The sequence below is a fragment of the Cyprinus carpio genome, chromosome A13 (assembly GCF_018340385.1).
Source record: "Cyprinus carpio isolate SPL01 chromosome A13, ASM1834038v1, whole genome shotgun sequence".
In the NCBI taxonomy this organism is placed as follows: Eukaryota; Metazoa; Chordata; class Actinopteri; order Cypriniformes; family Cyprinidae; genus Cyprinus; species Cyprinus carpio.
The window spans coordinates 8,020,716-8,037,465 of NC_056584.1; the positions used below are offsets into that span (position 1 = coordinate 8,020,716).

Genomic DNA, 16,750 nt, shown 5'->3' on the forward strand with positions numbered 1-16,750 from the left:
CTATATGACAAGAAAAGTAATCTCGACACACAAAAATCTATTTGTTTATGCAGAAAGGCAAACATTTGGCTCATGTTCTGGAAAAGGGAAACTGAAACCCATCTAGAGATCCACAGTGATGACGAGTTATAACAATCACAGTGTTAAATATAATATGTGAACAAACCTGCATATCAGAAAAGTCTTAATCAGTTCTACAACTTTGCATACTTCATCCACTATGGCTATTTAACATCAGCATTCAAGAAGGCAAAATCCTGATGTATGCTGTTAAGCTACAAAACTACCAAATGAAAGCATTCACCTTAAATAACTAATGTACATTTAGAAAGATCATTAGGTCTTTGAAGCGTTGTATTTTAACCCTAAAGTCCACAGGATCATTTGATATTCTAGAAACAAAAATCTCTCCTCTGAATATCTCTAAGGCTTCTAAATGATCAACAAACAAAACTCTGGTGAACAACCTGCGGTACACAATCTACTATATGCCTTCTGTACTCTTATTGATAGATTATACTTCTCTAGCAAGTAATGGGTCTTTTAGTACAATTGCAAAATCCCCTACTCGAGTCGTTTTGCTGTGAAATCTTAAAAAAATTAGAATAACTTTGATATTCCTAGTAATATTTCAAAATTAATACTTACTTAATTGAAGCGACTTTGATTTACTTAATTTTGCCTCCCTATCCAATTAAATATACATTAACTAAGACAAATAAATGGGAGATATAGTCATACCTGACATTTATGCATTTTATGCAAGTAGTAAGTAATACTTTTAAATACCTGACATTTACGCATTTTATGCAAGTAGTAAGTAATACTTTTTTATTAATTTCATCTTATTTTTAAGATTTTTTCCCTCAATTTTTGACTAAAGGATCAACAAGTTGTCCCCATATATTTATATATATATATATATTAATATATATATATATATATATATCTATATATATCTATATATATATATATATATATATATATTTTTTTTTTTATGGGACAACTTGTTGATCCTTTGATTATTTTTTTTTTTATGGGATAGATGAAATTATAATAGCTTGTAATATAAAGAAAATGCATAAAAATGTCAGGTTGATTTAAAAGTATTACTTACTACTTGCATAAAATGCATAAATGTCAGGTATGACTATATCTCCCATTGATTTGTCTTAGTTAATGAATATTTAAATGCATAGGGAAGCAAAATAGTAGCAACATACAGCATCCTCCTCTAGACCTACACATATTGAAAGGAAGTTGGGGTGAAAATTACGCTCTATAGTAAAACATCTGTGCATAAACATCTAATGAAGCACAAATGGTTTGCTCTACTGCGAGCACATATTCCAGAGAGAGGGCCTGGATCATTCAGTGATAACAGCCACGTACTAACAACCATGATGCTACAGATCACTCCTTCATGACAGACTCAGGCCCCCTGCTATTCATCTCCAGCAGCATCCCATCATTACAAACAACAAGTCTTTCTCACTGCAGCGTGTGATGTTCACCGGTTGATGAGGAGTGTGAACTGATTATGGCTCAACTGATCAGCAGGCCAACAAGCTCAGCTAGTCTGCTAGCAATTCTTGTCAATGATAAAATAACATGTTAAGCGACTGTGAACGTAACGTTACATCTTCAGCTGTCTTTCCCATATCTTCTATCTCGAGATGCGACTGTGAATGTGGAAACCAAAAGACTTGTGAATAAACAACAAAGCTGATGTTGCAGCTAACCAACCTGTCAACAAACTAGCAAGCGGTTTGTCATACTGACTACAGCTGTTAGCTAGCTCAGATAAACGTGTTAAATGTGACCTCGTGGCCCCCTCGTTGTGATTTATAAGAGCTCGTTCCTCCTTCTGCGTGTATGCGTTTTTCAAAACAGAAAGAAACATATAAACACTGCTGTTGACTCGAAGGCGGCGAATCCAAAATGGCGTTCGGGTTCATTTCCACTCATTTGTCGAACTAGTTTAGAAGGCTGTCAAAAGCGTTCGTACAAATAACCGCGTTAAATAAAGGCTTACATCTTAGACAGTTCCTCGTAGTGTTGTCATGCCCTGCTGTTTTTCTGTAATCGCACTATAGCACATATATTGTGTCGCCGGTAGGTAATCTCCTGCACAGGCAAACTTACTGACGTGGAAATGGTGCAGGCGCACACTACCATGATGCTTCCTGTCAACGGACAGCTGTTTTCAGCCAATCATCTTTTAAGTCTGGAACCTTACTTCCCGTGTTTATAAAAGAGGTTACGTCGTTATTTTGAAACAATGACACATCATTGGCATACTTTTAAATGGTCGGTTTTACGTGTTTATATACTGTAAAGCCAATTAGAATGTTTATAATTGTCGTAACATTTATATTCTCCTGTTAGCTGTCAAAATAGGGCGGGACTTCGTTACGTCACATCCAAACAGGGTTGGTTGAATTTCACCGACGGAGGCGTCCAGAGTTCAGACTGTATAAAAACCAACAGGACGGGCTCATTTTTCTCCTGACACAGTCAACAGTAGCTCCAATAATACGGGTTTATTAAGACAGTTTCCAAAAGATCCACCGATGCTGCAGCCCATCGAAGAGTCTGACAGAAATGAACAAAACACACCAGTAACGAAATTTATGTCAATGCTGCAAACCAATTTAAACGATATCTGAAGGTGTTCGCTAACAGGACAGCATACATCCTTGAAATAAAAATACAGAAACTTTCAAGAAGCACAGAAAATTCACACCCACATTGTTGTCCAAGGAGGGCAGCATTGTTTGCCTTCAGGTGTTCATGACATCTATACATTAATCTATAGCTACACAGTCGTATTGTGTATCAGAGAGACAACAGAGGCATAAACTAGACTACTTAAACTAGTCTTAGAAGTTAGTCATCCCATTTTTTTCATCAAGACTGGTTTTTTTTTTAATTCAGTGACATAAAATGGTAGCCTATTTTAATCTAATTTGAATCTGAAAAGTAAGATTGATTAGGCCTATACTTCTTGGTTAACTGATAGTTAGTCAAACTAGTTCTTATTAAAACAGTCTTAAATGCAACAAACATAGACATCTTCATGTCGAAATTTTATGTACATTAATTAAGGTGCTGACCCGTGATCACCTACAGTTATTTCGTCTTTATTATTTATTTATTAGACTAAAGTGTCTGCACTGAGCTCTTTGAATGCAGTCCTTTACCTAAAGAGAGAGATATCTGATCTAATATAGCCTATGGCTACTTTTTCATTACGTAGGCTACATTTGCTTGATAAATGAAAATGCAAAGTAACTCTCAGAGACAGAACGCGATTCATTCGAGGATATTGTATAGTATCTATCTGAGACAGAACGCGATTCATTCGAGATTCATTTATCTGACTCCTCAAAAACAACATTTCAGTGAACAGTTCTTAATAAAATAACTATGCGAAGAACAGTTCTTTGTGATCAACAACATTTCAGTGAACAGTTCTTAATAAAATAACAATTTTTCTTATGCGAATCCATATTCATGGATGCCAATAAAGAACTTTTAGCCTACTTTAAGGGTGTTGAGAAGACAAAACATTCAATTTGCTAAGCAGACATGAAGCTTAGAACACATGCAGGCTACCACGCACCACGATAAATATATGAATGTTCATGCTTTAAGTCTTAACACGGTTTTGGAGAAGCTGTGCAAGTGAGCTCGGGGTGAATGACCGAAAACTTGATTTACTGGCTATATGTTTATCCAGCGCATGTGTGAGAAAGACCGTGGGAGAGAGAGAGAGAGAGAGAGAGAGAGAGAGAGAGAAGGGGTGGGCATTCCTTTCTGCAGCGGACCTGTCGCACGAGATATTTAGCATAAAGTCAGTCCCCCTCTGCATGGGGATCAAGCCTGCACTCTCCGCTAAAAACTTATGACAGACACCAGCGAGAGAGAGAGGGGGGAAAGAAAGTGTCTCTTTTCGTTTGCTCATCCTAAGGAACTTTCTACATGACTACTGCATCGTTTCACAAAAACAGCTAACACGCGTTGTACGCAAAAGTTGTGCATTTTTCGAGGATTACCTCCACTAGACCGGGATTCATGTGAGTATAGCCTAGATGCATGACAAAAATCACTGTGCTGTTGATGACATGTGCTCTCTGAAGGAGCTGTGGGGATGTTGTCTTCTCCAGTCTCACAAAAACAGACGACCTGAATCCAGATCTGTCGCGTTAGACAAAAAGGATCGCGGCGCGTGTAGCCTATCGCTCGTGAAGATCGGTTTTGACCGGCGACTGCAGAGAAACACGGCACGAGCGAGCCTCGTTTATCAGTTTATGTTCTGTAGGGTTACAGGTTAGCCTGCTTTAACTTTAAAAAATGCAATATATCTTGAATTTAGGGTTATAATAATCCGCTATAATGCTAAATTGTTATTAGCCTATTTTAAGATTAAATGTATAGGCTATTTAAACCGACTAGCCTATTTAAAACAGGCCTATATGGATTAGGTGATATAAGCAATTGTTCAATTTGATAACACTGATACATTAAGAAAATCCGAGAAAGGACGTTTCTAAATGATGTCTGCATTAGTTCAGGAACATTTTGACTTAAACCGTTTAAATCTTTTTATCCTGGTTAGCCTATCCCAAATTTTAAGTTTAACGCTGCTTTGTGAAGGCTTTAAATAATGTTTTAAATTAGCTGTATGTTAAACTAACAGCTTACGTTGATTTTGTTAAAGTTTAAGCCAGTTTGTGCCTTCAGCTACATTTGTTGAATTTGTTACGCGTCGTTTTAACATAAACACAACTGTCTACTCATAGCCTATACTGGATTACAAAAACAACAATAGTAAAATAAAACCTCTGTCTAAATATATCAGAATTTCTCTTTCTGTATTGCTGCGTAGTCTATCGCCGTAGGCTGTCTCGGGATAAGTGAAAATATTAATGCAAAATAGGCTACCCAAATTGATAGGTGGCAGGTGCTCCGAAGCCGTAAGAGACCAGAGAGAAAACCAGACTCCCACCCGCGCAACCTGAAATCAGGTACTTTGTAAACGAATTAAAATATATGTATATTAAAAACAATTCGCTTTATAAAATTAAAATGCACATGTTTATCTAGGCTAAATTTACATGCGGACAAATAGTCCATTCTTTTATTTTTTATTTTTTTGCTTTTGTTTTATTATGTCCTAGCTGTTTTTTATTTCAGTGTTTAGCTAAATTGTAGCTCTTTTGTGTATGATAAATGCTTTTAGTCAACAATATTTATCTATTTAATGCTAAATATCCTTTTATTTCGTTTATTTAATGTTTTATATAGTCTTAAATTAAAGATGTTTATAGGTTAGACATTTTTTTTATATATAGAATATGTTTATTCATTTGTGTGTGCTTAAAAACAGAGAACAGTGCGTGACGCTCTTGTGTTTGGTCAAGTCTTCTCATGTTCCCTTTAATAAACACAGTAGCCTATATGCTTCAGCTGCAGCCTGCAGTCATATCTAAAATTACTCAAAAATATGTAAAATATATATATTTTTCTAATTTTGCTTACAAACAAATCTCAAGATTTATTGAATACAAATAAATCTCTAGATTTTTTTGTGTGGGTGTGATGTTTCCACATTTCAAAACATCTGTATCTCAGTCGAACAGTGTGAATAGTGCGCGCGCGTCCTGTGTAATGGAATAAGCATGACCGAGATGAGCATCTCCTCGTACACGAATATTCGGAGCTGTGCGTGTAGGAAAAGCCGCGCTTTGACATACACAGCCAAATGCAAATGGGTGTTAGGAGGGGAGAAATTAACATCTACAAACATTGGGTAGAAATTCCATCTGCCGCAGGCTCGAGTGGGCCCTTAATAAGTTCTCAGACAGCAAAGTGACACACATCTTAATCAACTCTTAATCCAAGGAATTAATTCTAAACGCGTTTATGAATAATTCCTGAGATAATGCAGCAGCCCCTGGAAATGTATGCTGTCTGCCTCCGTCGAACCAACAGATGGACCCAGCAATCTTCTGAAAAACGAGAGGATTTTACCTCTATTAGTATGTTTATTTTTTTTTTTATGTTGTATATATATTTATGATGTGGTTGTTGTGGTGCAGGCCTATATAAACTGCCCCTCACTGACATTCATTCCTCTATAAGGCTATTATCTCAAAAGATGCATATCTCCAAATGGCATCAAAACATGATGTGTGCCACGAGGAGAGGCTTAAAATTTGAGCCAAACTTTTTCACAGAAATTAAAAAAAACGGCATATAAAATTATTAAAAAGTATTATTATTGTTGTTAATGTTATTGCTATTAGTATAGTAGTATAGTAGTAGTATTATCACCTTACCTTTTACCAATTTGAAAATAAACCCTTTGGATATTGGTCATTGCCAGTTCTATACAGTAACTGAGATAAATCAAGGTCAGAAAAACCTGGTCACTTTCCTTATTGGTCTCTCCATTTTTTACATTTAAGAAATCTATCAGTGCATCTGTGGCATTTGCACTGAGTGTTTGATCACTGGCCTTGTTGGCCCACAATCCTTAGAGGACCCTTGATAGAGTTTGAAATGTAATAATGTCACAAGTCTTGGCAGGGGTGGGGGGTGCATTGACACCTTGCTTAGGATGAAATAACCAGCTTACGTCACCTATAGCTCTGGCTAAAAGACATGGCATCGGAGCAGCCTGCCTGACAGATAACCATTTATCAAAGTCACTTTGGATACGTGTTGAAGTATATAGGCTATAGTTCTGATTGTGATTCTGCATTCTCATGGTAGCCTCCCCACAGGCCAGCTGTACTTACAAGGCAAGTTATCTCAACTGTTTATTAGATTCAAAAGAAAAGTGATTGTATTTTATCTAAAAAAAAATGAAATTTTGATTGAAAATAAGGTGGAGCAAGAATGTAAAAGTGTAGTGCTAGAACTACGCTTGTAGTATTTAGAATGTATAAAAATTCATATTTTTGTGATATTAACTAATTAATTGCATTTAGTAGGCCTGATTACACCAGACATCATATACATCTGTAAAGTCTGTGAAATCAAATGGCATGCCCTCTTGTGCACACCGAAACAAATCATAATTTAACAGGACACCCTGCTTTAGTAAAGCACATATTTGTTATCCAAATGTTTCATTTTAAGCATTCATTATATTGGGTAGGCCTAAGTGTTTTCAGCACATGACTCAACATGTCTGAAGTAAAATGAACACACTTTTTCTTCAGTTTAAATTATTGTTATTTTTTTTAAATGTATTTTTACATTTAATTTGATAAAAACATACTAAATGTCTTCCATCATATGCAGTATAATTGCATTGTTTATTATCTGGTAACAAAACTTAAAATGTGATTTGGGTGCTCTGAACAAGACTAGTAAACACTAGTTTTAAGTGTAGAAAGTTTTCTCTAAATCGGTGATATAACAGTCTATTTGTCACCACTGATAATATCTACATGGGCCTGTCACCTCATGAGTACTGATCACTTCCATGACCACTATGGCACTTGTTTGTTATTGAAATCTGTTTTTTTCTAATGGATGCAGGACTCCATGGTTAGAAGGTTTTATTGATTTTACATGTAGGCTACTTAAAACTTTTTAAGAAAGAAAGAAGTGATGAAGGACGTTCTGGTATTCTATTTAGGCTATCATAATGATGAATATACATCTTAATTAATATTTTACACCATTTTCAATAATATTCAACTAACTAATGAAATTAGGATGTGAATAAATGGCCAGGTGTATGCACTTATAACAAAACTTATAACAATAAACAAATTACATGTTATTTTGTCTGGAAGTTATTAAACATTTATTATTATCAAAAATATCACTTAAACGTGAATGCTGCCATGGTGCACACATTGTTATTGAAAGGGAAATGGGCGAGGTACAAGGGCGCTCATGTGCCTTCTTAAATGCCCTTTCAAAAAAAAAAAAAACTGTTTATTCAAATCTTACCTGTGAATAAATAATATTATTGTGCTCATCAAATTAAAGGCCCACGCGCTTTGTGATTTGTAATTAGTTTTTAACCAATTGGCTACTTTTATTCTCTCGTTTATAATAAATTCGAATTGAATGTATGTATATTTATTGGCTTTTAATCTCTGTGAAAGCATGTCCAAATGTCGCTTATTTACTAACGTTTTAGCGCTAGGCCTAGGCCTGTTGAAATAACGATGCTTTTTGATTCATTGGCTAAACTAATAGGCCTATATATCATAAATATATCTGTGTAATATTTAACTGATAGACAGTATAAGAAAATGCCCATGTCTACATGAGATAGGGCTACGTTTCAATTAATGATAGTTGTTGGAAAATTGTATTAAGCGTGCATTTTGTGCATGCGTTTAATGATAAATAAGTTTAATAAAAATAATAAAAATAATAATAATAATTCTCTAGAGAATATTTGGAGTTCGAAGATGTGAAGAAAAAACAATGTAAAATATGATTTAAATTTAAATTTAAGAGTATTTTATATTTTATAAAATACCAGTCAGCCGTTCAGCCGCCTTTAACAATTTACGAATCCTTCAAAAGAGGTGAAATCCGACAGCGAATAAAAAGAGGAAATCACACGTGTTCAGTAAACACTCTGCTGCGCGCGAGTTTCTTTGGCGTTTGCTGAATTATGATCTACTTTCGCTCTTGATCCAGTCACATCACAGATTCCAAGACGCAGCGCGCGAGAGAGTGATTATGTTTCTAAATCACTAGGGTGTAACATAAATAAACGAGCTGTTATTTTAGGCTCTGTTATTTGAGGCTGTTCGGTTCGCGTAATTCTGACCCTTGACTGCACGGTGTCTAAAGTCCAAAACGTCTTCAGACAGTTGTAAACGGATGAACCCTCCCTGACATTTTGGAGATTTGCAACACAAAGGCCTTAATTAGGCCACTACATCTCATTTGATATGATGAAACATGCAAATAATTCTTATTGCGCAATCGGTTTATCTTTGCCTCTCTAGCTGTTCTGATTTAGCCGTCGCTTTATCTGTAAAGGATTCATTTGTCTTATTATAAGGTTTAATTGGTTTGTTTTAATTTAGGCTATATCTCGCTTCTACCATTTTTGCGCAGGAAAATAAAAAATGACTAGTATTTAAAAATCAACAATAATAATAATTTATATTATTATTATTATTAATTATCTAAAGTCTATTGACAAAAACTTTGTTTAGACTAGTTGATATAGACGGACATTCAGAGTGTGAAAATATTTTTTATTGTATACAACCTCAGCCTATAATATCTTTGTTTAGCTACATCCATTTAACCTTTTCTATTCTATTAAATGGGTTCTCAGTGTTTCCAATTAATTTTTCTCATCTGAATTTAAATCCAAGGTTGTGGAAACACTGTAATGCGCTTATCAATGCAGAGTGTGGCTTTGCCACCGACTTCGACTTAAACATTAGCAAAATAGCAACTTTTTTGTTGACATGTCTCGTCCTCTTTTTTGATATTCCCAAGCGACATTGATCAGTCGTGAAATATTATAGCCTATGTAGCCTATAACTGATAAAAATCTGATTAAACAAGAACATTAAATCTGAAATATGATTAACAAAAACATTTTAAAAATCCATAAATGTTTAGATAAAAAGTGTTTGTGTCAGGTTATAAGATGAGCTGCGTCAGTGCAGTCTCATGTGTAGTCTGTTCGCTTCATCTCTACACTGAGCTTGTGTGGGCCTATCATCTTTCACGTAAATATGAAATGACTTTTTGCTGTTCGCAGAGCCTGGCGGTCGAGGTGATGGATTTTAACCTTCTAGCGGACAGTGAGGCCCGCAGCCCGGCACTGTCTCTGTCTGACTCCGGGACTCCTCAGCACGAACCGGGATGCAAAGGCCAAGACAACAGTGGTCAGTTCATGTCCATGTTCATGTTTAATTAAGTTAACACATAAAAACGCATTCACCTATTCGAGACTGTTTACTACTTCAAATGAAGCTGCTTTTGTCTATATCAGAATTTGCTGTTTTGTAAAATCGCAAAACCTCGTTTTTTAGTTTTGTGATAGTCCACATCCAGCTGTTCGACCCAGATGCATGACTGAACTCTATTATGAGCACATCCTGTCGGGTATTTTATGGCACATTGTGTTCTTCTCCAGTTAATTCGTTTTCAAGTTGAATTGGGCTAGTAATAACAGCACCACATCTTTGGTTGTGTAGTTTTGAATAATCTTGGTTCATTTGAATCCAGGCCTATCTTTTACAGATGTTGGACAGTCTTTTCTATGTACACAGTGTACTGATGACAGTCGCTATTTGAAGAAGATCCCGACTAGCCAGTCACGTGCTGAAGGAACGGTGCATAAATTATTTATTTCTGTGCCTCAAATTTGGTATCCAAATGACTGAGTCAGTAGGCCTATGCGAATAAACCTAAACACCTGTGAAAAGAGCAATGGTCTAAAGAAGATACGCACGAGAAACTGCAAGACAGAGGATTATGTAATCCTGCACAAACTAAGAAAAATAGTCTATTTATCGACTTAAATCACTGTTAATTGGCTTATTTAGCTGTGTTAAACGGTATAACCTATAGGTGTTACAAATTGACAGCGTTTGACAGGTCGGTGCAAAAATGAGGTTCATTGTTAAAATGCATTAATATAATGTGCAAAGCGATTTTAGTGTCTACGCACATTTTTTTAATAACTTAAGACCTTAGGCAATATCGTAAAGGAGGTCTATAATACTGAAAAATGCCAACATGTGCTTTTCGGACCGTATTTTATGTTTAATCGCATTTAGCCTACATCAGTACCTATAGCTATGCCTAATCTAAATATGTATACTAGAACTAGTTGCTTTGTAACGTTTATATTTTTTAGAAACGTATACCTCTCATAAAGAGCGGGTGCGATAATAAATAATGAAAAGCACAACTAATAGTGAACCGCCCATGGAAAAATCACTATAGATCAATTCAGTTAAAAATTATTATTTTAAGCTGTTAAATTATGATTATACATTTTATCCACCTTTTATTTATATATAGACTATACGTTGCGGGTTTACTTAGGCCTATTTTACTCTTTCAGAATTACCACATTTCTAAAACAAAAAAAAATGGTGCATGTAAAAGAGCTGTTCAATCTTCATTATAGGCTATCTTTTCATTGCATTTAATAACATGAAAAGGTATTATTATTATTATTATTATCATTATATAGAATTAAATGTGTTTGTTTTAAAATATGTCCACAATCAAGAATCTAAAGTCACTCTGAACACCAGGGATAAAATAAATAGGCTAATACCAGGGCTATATTTTAATATGATACGAAATTTACTCAGTTTAATTTTGGTTGATATTTTGAACGAATAGTAAACACGATTATTTTCAGTCCAAAGCTTATGACGGCGCTTATAGATCGAAATCTTCCATGTACAAAAATATTTCGCTACCATATATTCAGATTTAAAACAAAACGAGCTACAAAAGAACAATAAATCAATTAATTCATAGCGTTGTATGTAGGCCTTATACATCAAAGAGACTGAAGAAATGTATCAGTATTGAAAGTCCTGTGTTCCTCCCATTAGTTTATATGGCCTATCACTGAAAGGTCAGATAGCCTACAAACCCAATTAAACTCTAATTCAGTTTAACCTGAAATATTATGATCTTGTTACTTTGAATATTATATTTATTTTATTATTATTTTTGGCCTTCTGATTAGAGTTAAAGGGTCTCTGTCCAGTGACAGATGGCAGCATGATGTCTTGTTGGTTTTCCTAGAAGCCCCGTGGAGTCCTGGAAAGCTTGCTGATTAGTTCGAACTGCTCCTAGAGAGTTAAGCTCTTGCCAAACAGCCCCAAACCTGCCCTGTCACTAATGGCTGATCCCAGGATTATGTGGGCAGCTAATTTAGCCCTTTCTGTGGGGACTCGAATTTGCAATTTGCAGAACTCTACACCACAGTGGGACATAAAAAAAAAAAAAAAAAAACATTTTGGCCCCTGCAGTTTTTCTTATTCTGTTTTCAAACCAAAAAAAAAAATTGTATTTACCACATACATTTATCCAAAGCTTTTTTTGGGATACAATGTCATAGAACAACAATTGTTGGGTCCCCATCTCCAAAGAACATTTCAGTGTGAAGAGCATTTTATAATCTAAAGAAACTTTTTCCCCTATCAAAGCTTTTTATACAATGAAAGGTTTAATGGATGTTAAAAGTTCTCCACGGAACCATAGATTTTTTTAAGAGTGTATCTATTTAAGCAACGCCTTTTCCTGTGACCCATACAGACACGGAGAAGTCCCATCAGAACCACACAGATGAGTCAAACCCAGAGGACGGCTCTTTAAAGAAAAAACAGCGCCGGCAAAGGACACACTTTACCAGCCAGCAGCTCCAGGAACTTGAAGCCACCTTTCAAAGAAACCGCTATCCTGACATGAGCACGCGAGAGGAGATAGCTGTGTGGACCAACCTCACAGAAGCAAGAGTACGGGTACGTGTCCCTCCCAAACTAAACCACTGCATAGCTACAGCACATTGCGTTTCAGCAAAATTTGCAGATGTTATAATCAAAACCACTGAGTCTTCACGCTGACTGACAAAGATAAGATGTTCACTATGCTATCACTATAATGCATTTGGATACTGTAATGAAATGAAAGGACGTTCTTTTGAACCACGGGACATAAATTATTGGCCCGGGCTATTCCAGGATTTTCAGGAATACTTAAAAACAAGACATCAGCTTTGGTATTGGCTGTGGCTTTGTTTTCTGTTTCCAGAAAGCTGCTGTAGGATTTGTGAGATTTGTGATGTAGCATGACCAATAGTTTGCTTGGAAAAACCTAGAAAAGTTTTGTGACCTTCTGTTTCAACAAAAAGCAAAAGTTTGATGGGTGGCGCTCACGAAGAGAGCAGGTGGGCTCCCATTCTGATGGATGACAATACAATCGCAACCTCCTTGTATGGCGTGCATCTAATGGATCAAATTCATGTTGGCCAGAGGAAAGGTCACATTGCAAACAGTCTTGGTTGTTATTTTGAAAGTACAACAGAGGTAGAGATACCTCTTTCCTAATGTCTATCAGTAGCCTCCTGAACCGTTCATGTATGTCAGTAATCCCAGCTGGAACCTTATGCCACATATTCCGCATGCTTCTGCTGTCATATTGATTTATGCAATTGATTGAGTATGTGCTCCTAATAAACACACAAACCCTAAATCATGGCCCTGACCTGATGCCAGCACAGTGGACCACACATGACTGTGAAGGCTTCTTCTCAATTTGATGCTGGTTTTTACATTCGTTACATCAGTATTAAGAGGAAGCACATGCCATGTGCTTAACCATTTACTCACGATTTTCCTTTGGGAAAACAAAAGCTTGGATTGAAAAGTGAACTGAAATTTGGAGATGGTGGTGAGATTCACAGTAATGGTATAGAAGAACCATTTTGGTTTCCAAATATAACCTTTCATTGAACAGTTCTTAAAATAACTATTTTGTCTTAGTGTGAAAAATTTAAATAATCTTAAGAACCTTTTTCCACTTAAAAAAAAAAACAACAAAAAACTTTTATGTATTTGAAAGTTTCCATGGATGTTAAAGGTTCTTCATGGAACCACAGATGCAAATTAAGAACCTTTATTTTTAAGAGTCTACATTCAAGCCATTTAATATATCATGGAATACCTGTATGCCAAAATATACAGAATGAGCACATCGACCATTGAACTATATTTGACACAGAGTTATTTTGGAAGGCTTTAAACACCATCGCCGAAATGTCAGTGGAACATGGAGGGTATTCCCTCTCTCCCGATATAAACTGGTATCATTTACAGTATGCTGGATAAAGATGTCATTAAATATTCCCAGAAAACTGAATCACAAGTATAGATTATTTTTGAAATATGTAGAAACAATGATACTTTTCAGAAGTAACTTTGAGTCATAATACCATGATTGTTTATGTCTTTATCATATTTCTTATTACTAATGTTACTAACATTAAAAATAATGTCATGAGTTGTAGAGCCGCTGTCATATTATGAATGTTACTTTTAAAGGAAATCATTTACATGCTGTATATAAAGGACGGTATTTATACTGCTAAAACATCATAATTAAAAGGACTTTTTAATTTCTTATTTTCCTTTCCAGCTTGTTTTTCTTTACTAATTGCAGTCTGCAAACACTTTCAGAGGGAAAGATCGACAAGAAAACAGCTTTATAATTTCTCAGAGAGCTAAATGAAAATATATTCATTTAAATTTTCACATTAAAACTTTAATCCACCCAATATCCCCTAAAAATAGGATATAAAACTGACTAAATGTGAGGGAAGCTCTTTAATGACATTTCTCACTGGGGAAACTCATAATAAGTGAAGAAATTAGTTTAATAAATGAAGCACTTAAATTATGCCTGGTGCAACTTTACTTGTTCAAATCTCATGATTTGAAAAAAAAAATCTGAATATTAAATTCAGTCTTTTATATTTGATATTAAGAGCACACTATGTTAGAGTGATAAAGAATATGTTGTTCAAATGTATTGTTTTGCACTGAATTACACTGATGTAAATCTCCAGTTGTTCTGACTGTACTAAATGTACTTCCATCGTAAGCCCTGTTTTGATCTCTTTCCTCATTGTCTTTCAAACAGGTGTGGTTTAAAAACCGGCGTGCCAAATGGAGAAAGCGAGAAAGGAACCAGCAAACCGAGCTGTGCAAGAATGGCTTCGGCGCCCAGTTCAATGGACTCATGCAGCCGTACGACGACATGTACTCGGGCTATTCCTACAACAACTGGGCCACTAAGAGCTTTGCTAGCAGCCCGCTGTCAGCCAAAAGCTTTCCTTTCTTTAACTCCATGAATGTAAGCCCGCTGTCTTCCCAGCCAATGTTCTCCCCGCCCAGCTCCATCCCTTCTATGAACATGGCCTCCTCCATGGTGCCCTCGGCGATGGCAGGGGTGCCAGGCTCAGGCCTCAATAACCTGGGAAACCTGAACAACCTGAACAGCCCCACCCTCAATTCTGTGGCGGTGTCGGCAGCTGCCTGCCCTTATGCCACCACGGCCAGTTCATACATGTACAAAGACACCTGTAACTCCAGTCTGGCTAGCCTCCGGCTCAAGGCCAAACAGCACGCCAACTTTGCTTACCCGGCAGTGCAGAACCCTGTGTCCAACTTAAGCCCCTGCCAGTATGCTGTGGACCGGCCAGTATGAAGTCCTAACATCTAGCACTCAAAAAACCCAAGCCGAATTTCAAGCTCTTGTCTAGCCAACCCCACATCTGACTCTGAGGCATCATCACCCCGCAATGAACTTGTTATGGTTTCTGAAAGGACAGAATTGGAATAAGCTTCACGAGGAAAGGAGCCTCACAATGGACCAGGACTCATGCGATAACATGTCGTGACTTTATCGCTGAACCGACCAACTGTTTAAAAGCTTTTGTCCACTGCATGATTAGAGTGAAGTACAAAAGAGGACCTAAACACTTCCACTGCACTCACGGGAAGACCTTGCCAAGCCAAACGAATACCTGTTTTCATCATCCGTACAGAAAAGAGGGTGTACATAATGGACTCTGTATTGTATGTGATAAAAAAAATATCTCGGACATGTAGTATTTTAATGATGAGAGGAGCATGTTCCTCACGAGCGGATGTACGTCCTTGAGGAATTTTAATCTTTGTTGTGAATTCCATTCACTTAAGGTCAGAGGTCAAGGGTCAAAGGTTGTTGTAAGATGAGCAGACGAAACCTAGCAGTGAATAGTTTCAGATGAAAAGAAAAATAAGTACAGAAGAAGAAAAGCTCTGAAAATTAGGACTTTTTTAAAGAATTAACAAAAAAGCCATTGAGTAAATAGATTTGTGTGGTGTTTTAAAAAAAAGGAAGTCTCTGACTGTAATATAATGTATGTAAGAGTGCAGTTGTTATAAAACAAGCTTTTTCTGGTGTAGCCTGCTTTGTCTCATTAAACCTAAAATAAATGATTATTTGTTTTTATGAATAACCCATGCTTTGAAAGAAAATACTACTCATGACACTGGTCTGGTCAAAAACACAACGTCCTTGTGACATAGCAACGCAACCTCAGATCCGTAGCAACATTAAACAACAGAAGTGACGGCGCGGGAGGCAGAGAGATATAGATGTTCTCATTGGCCTGTCACTGATCTGTTTGACCTACAGTCTTGCATCAAGTGCCACTCACTATCCTGTAACGGGGGGGAATTCTTGGTGTCGTGCCTCGTACTTCCGAGGGAATGCCGCCAAGATTACGTAAGTGTATGAGAGGCATCCCCGAGAGAGATGCAAAGTGGGAGCTTGCTCAGGTTTACAGCTAAAGCAACCTTATAACTCCCACTGCACCTCACCCAAGACAACAAACAAACAATAAATTACCCATCCTAGTATTTTAAAAAATCAATCGCAGTGTTATTTAGCATTGCATTAAAGAAAATTAGATATAATTTCTATCATGACAAAATTAATCAACAGCAATAAAGAGTTTGTGCCTCTTGCACACAATTAATAATAATAATAATAAATACACACACACACATATAAATAAACATTATCCTTCATCGAAAACAAGATTAACTTTTGTTGCATAAAATACACATGCAGCATATTAAAGTCAGGACAAGAATTTTTCTTTTGGGACAAAATTAGGCATTACACAAAATTAGTAAAATTATCTACAAAAAAGTGAAATTTGTTA

At 36.2% G+C, this 16,750-nt stretch overlaps 2 protein-coding genes across 6 annotated transcripts in view; one reads left to right on the forward strand and one right to left on the reverse strand.

Annotated features, from left to right (window-relative positions):
- The window catches only part of LOC109074183 (Golgi-specific brefeldin A-resistance guanine nucleotide exchange factor 1-like), a 79,588-nt gene extending 77,397 nt beyond the window's left edge, over window positions 1–2,191 (reverse strand). For 4 of the 5 annotated variants that reach the window (XM_042768567.1, XM_042768566.1, XM_042768563.1 and 1 more), the window contains exon 1: window positions 2,036–2,191. The gene's annotated coding sequence lies outside the window, so the exon portion shown is untranslated. Of the gene's footprint in view, window positions 1–1,746; window positions 2,014–2,035 lie in introns of those variants that run through there. The other variant, XM_042768564.1, reaches the window with a different exon arrangement.
- Window positions 2,192–3,845: 1,654 nt separating this feature from the next.
- Window positions 3,846–15,985, forward strand: LOC109074182 (pituitary homeobox 3-like). Its single transcript, XM_042768569.1, has 4 exons — window positions 3,846–4,079; window positions 9,767–9,893; window positions 12,295–12,500; window positions 14,677–15,985. Exons 2-4 carry the CDS (start codon window positions 9,785–9,787, stop codon window positions 15,241–15,243), a joined length of 882 nt encoding a protein of 293 aa, XP_042624503.1. The 5' UTR covers window positions 3,846–4,079; window positions 9,767–9,784; the 3' UTR covers window positions 15,244–15,985.
- The last annotated feature ends 765 nt before the right edge of the window (window positions 15,986–16,750 follow it).

Bases quoted from the DNA above. Each gene is read 5' to 3' on its own strand.
- LOC109074182 (XM_042768569.1), top strand. From the start codon at position 9,785: ATGGATTTTAACCTTCTAGCGGACAGTGAGGCCCGCAGCCCGGCACTG. The intron at 9,894-12,294 runs GTCAGTTCATGT...TGACCCATACAG, and splicing joins CAAAGGCCAAGACAACAGTG to ACACGGAGAAGTCCCATCAG. The intron at 12,501-14,676 runs GTACGTGTCCCT...TCTTTCAAACAG, and splicing joins TCACAGAAGCAAGAGTACGG to GTGTGGTTTAAAAACCGGCG.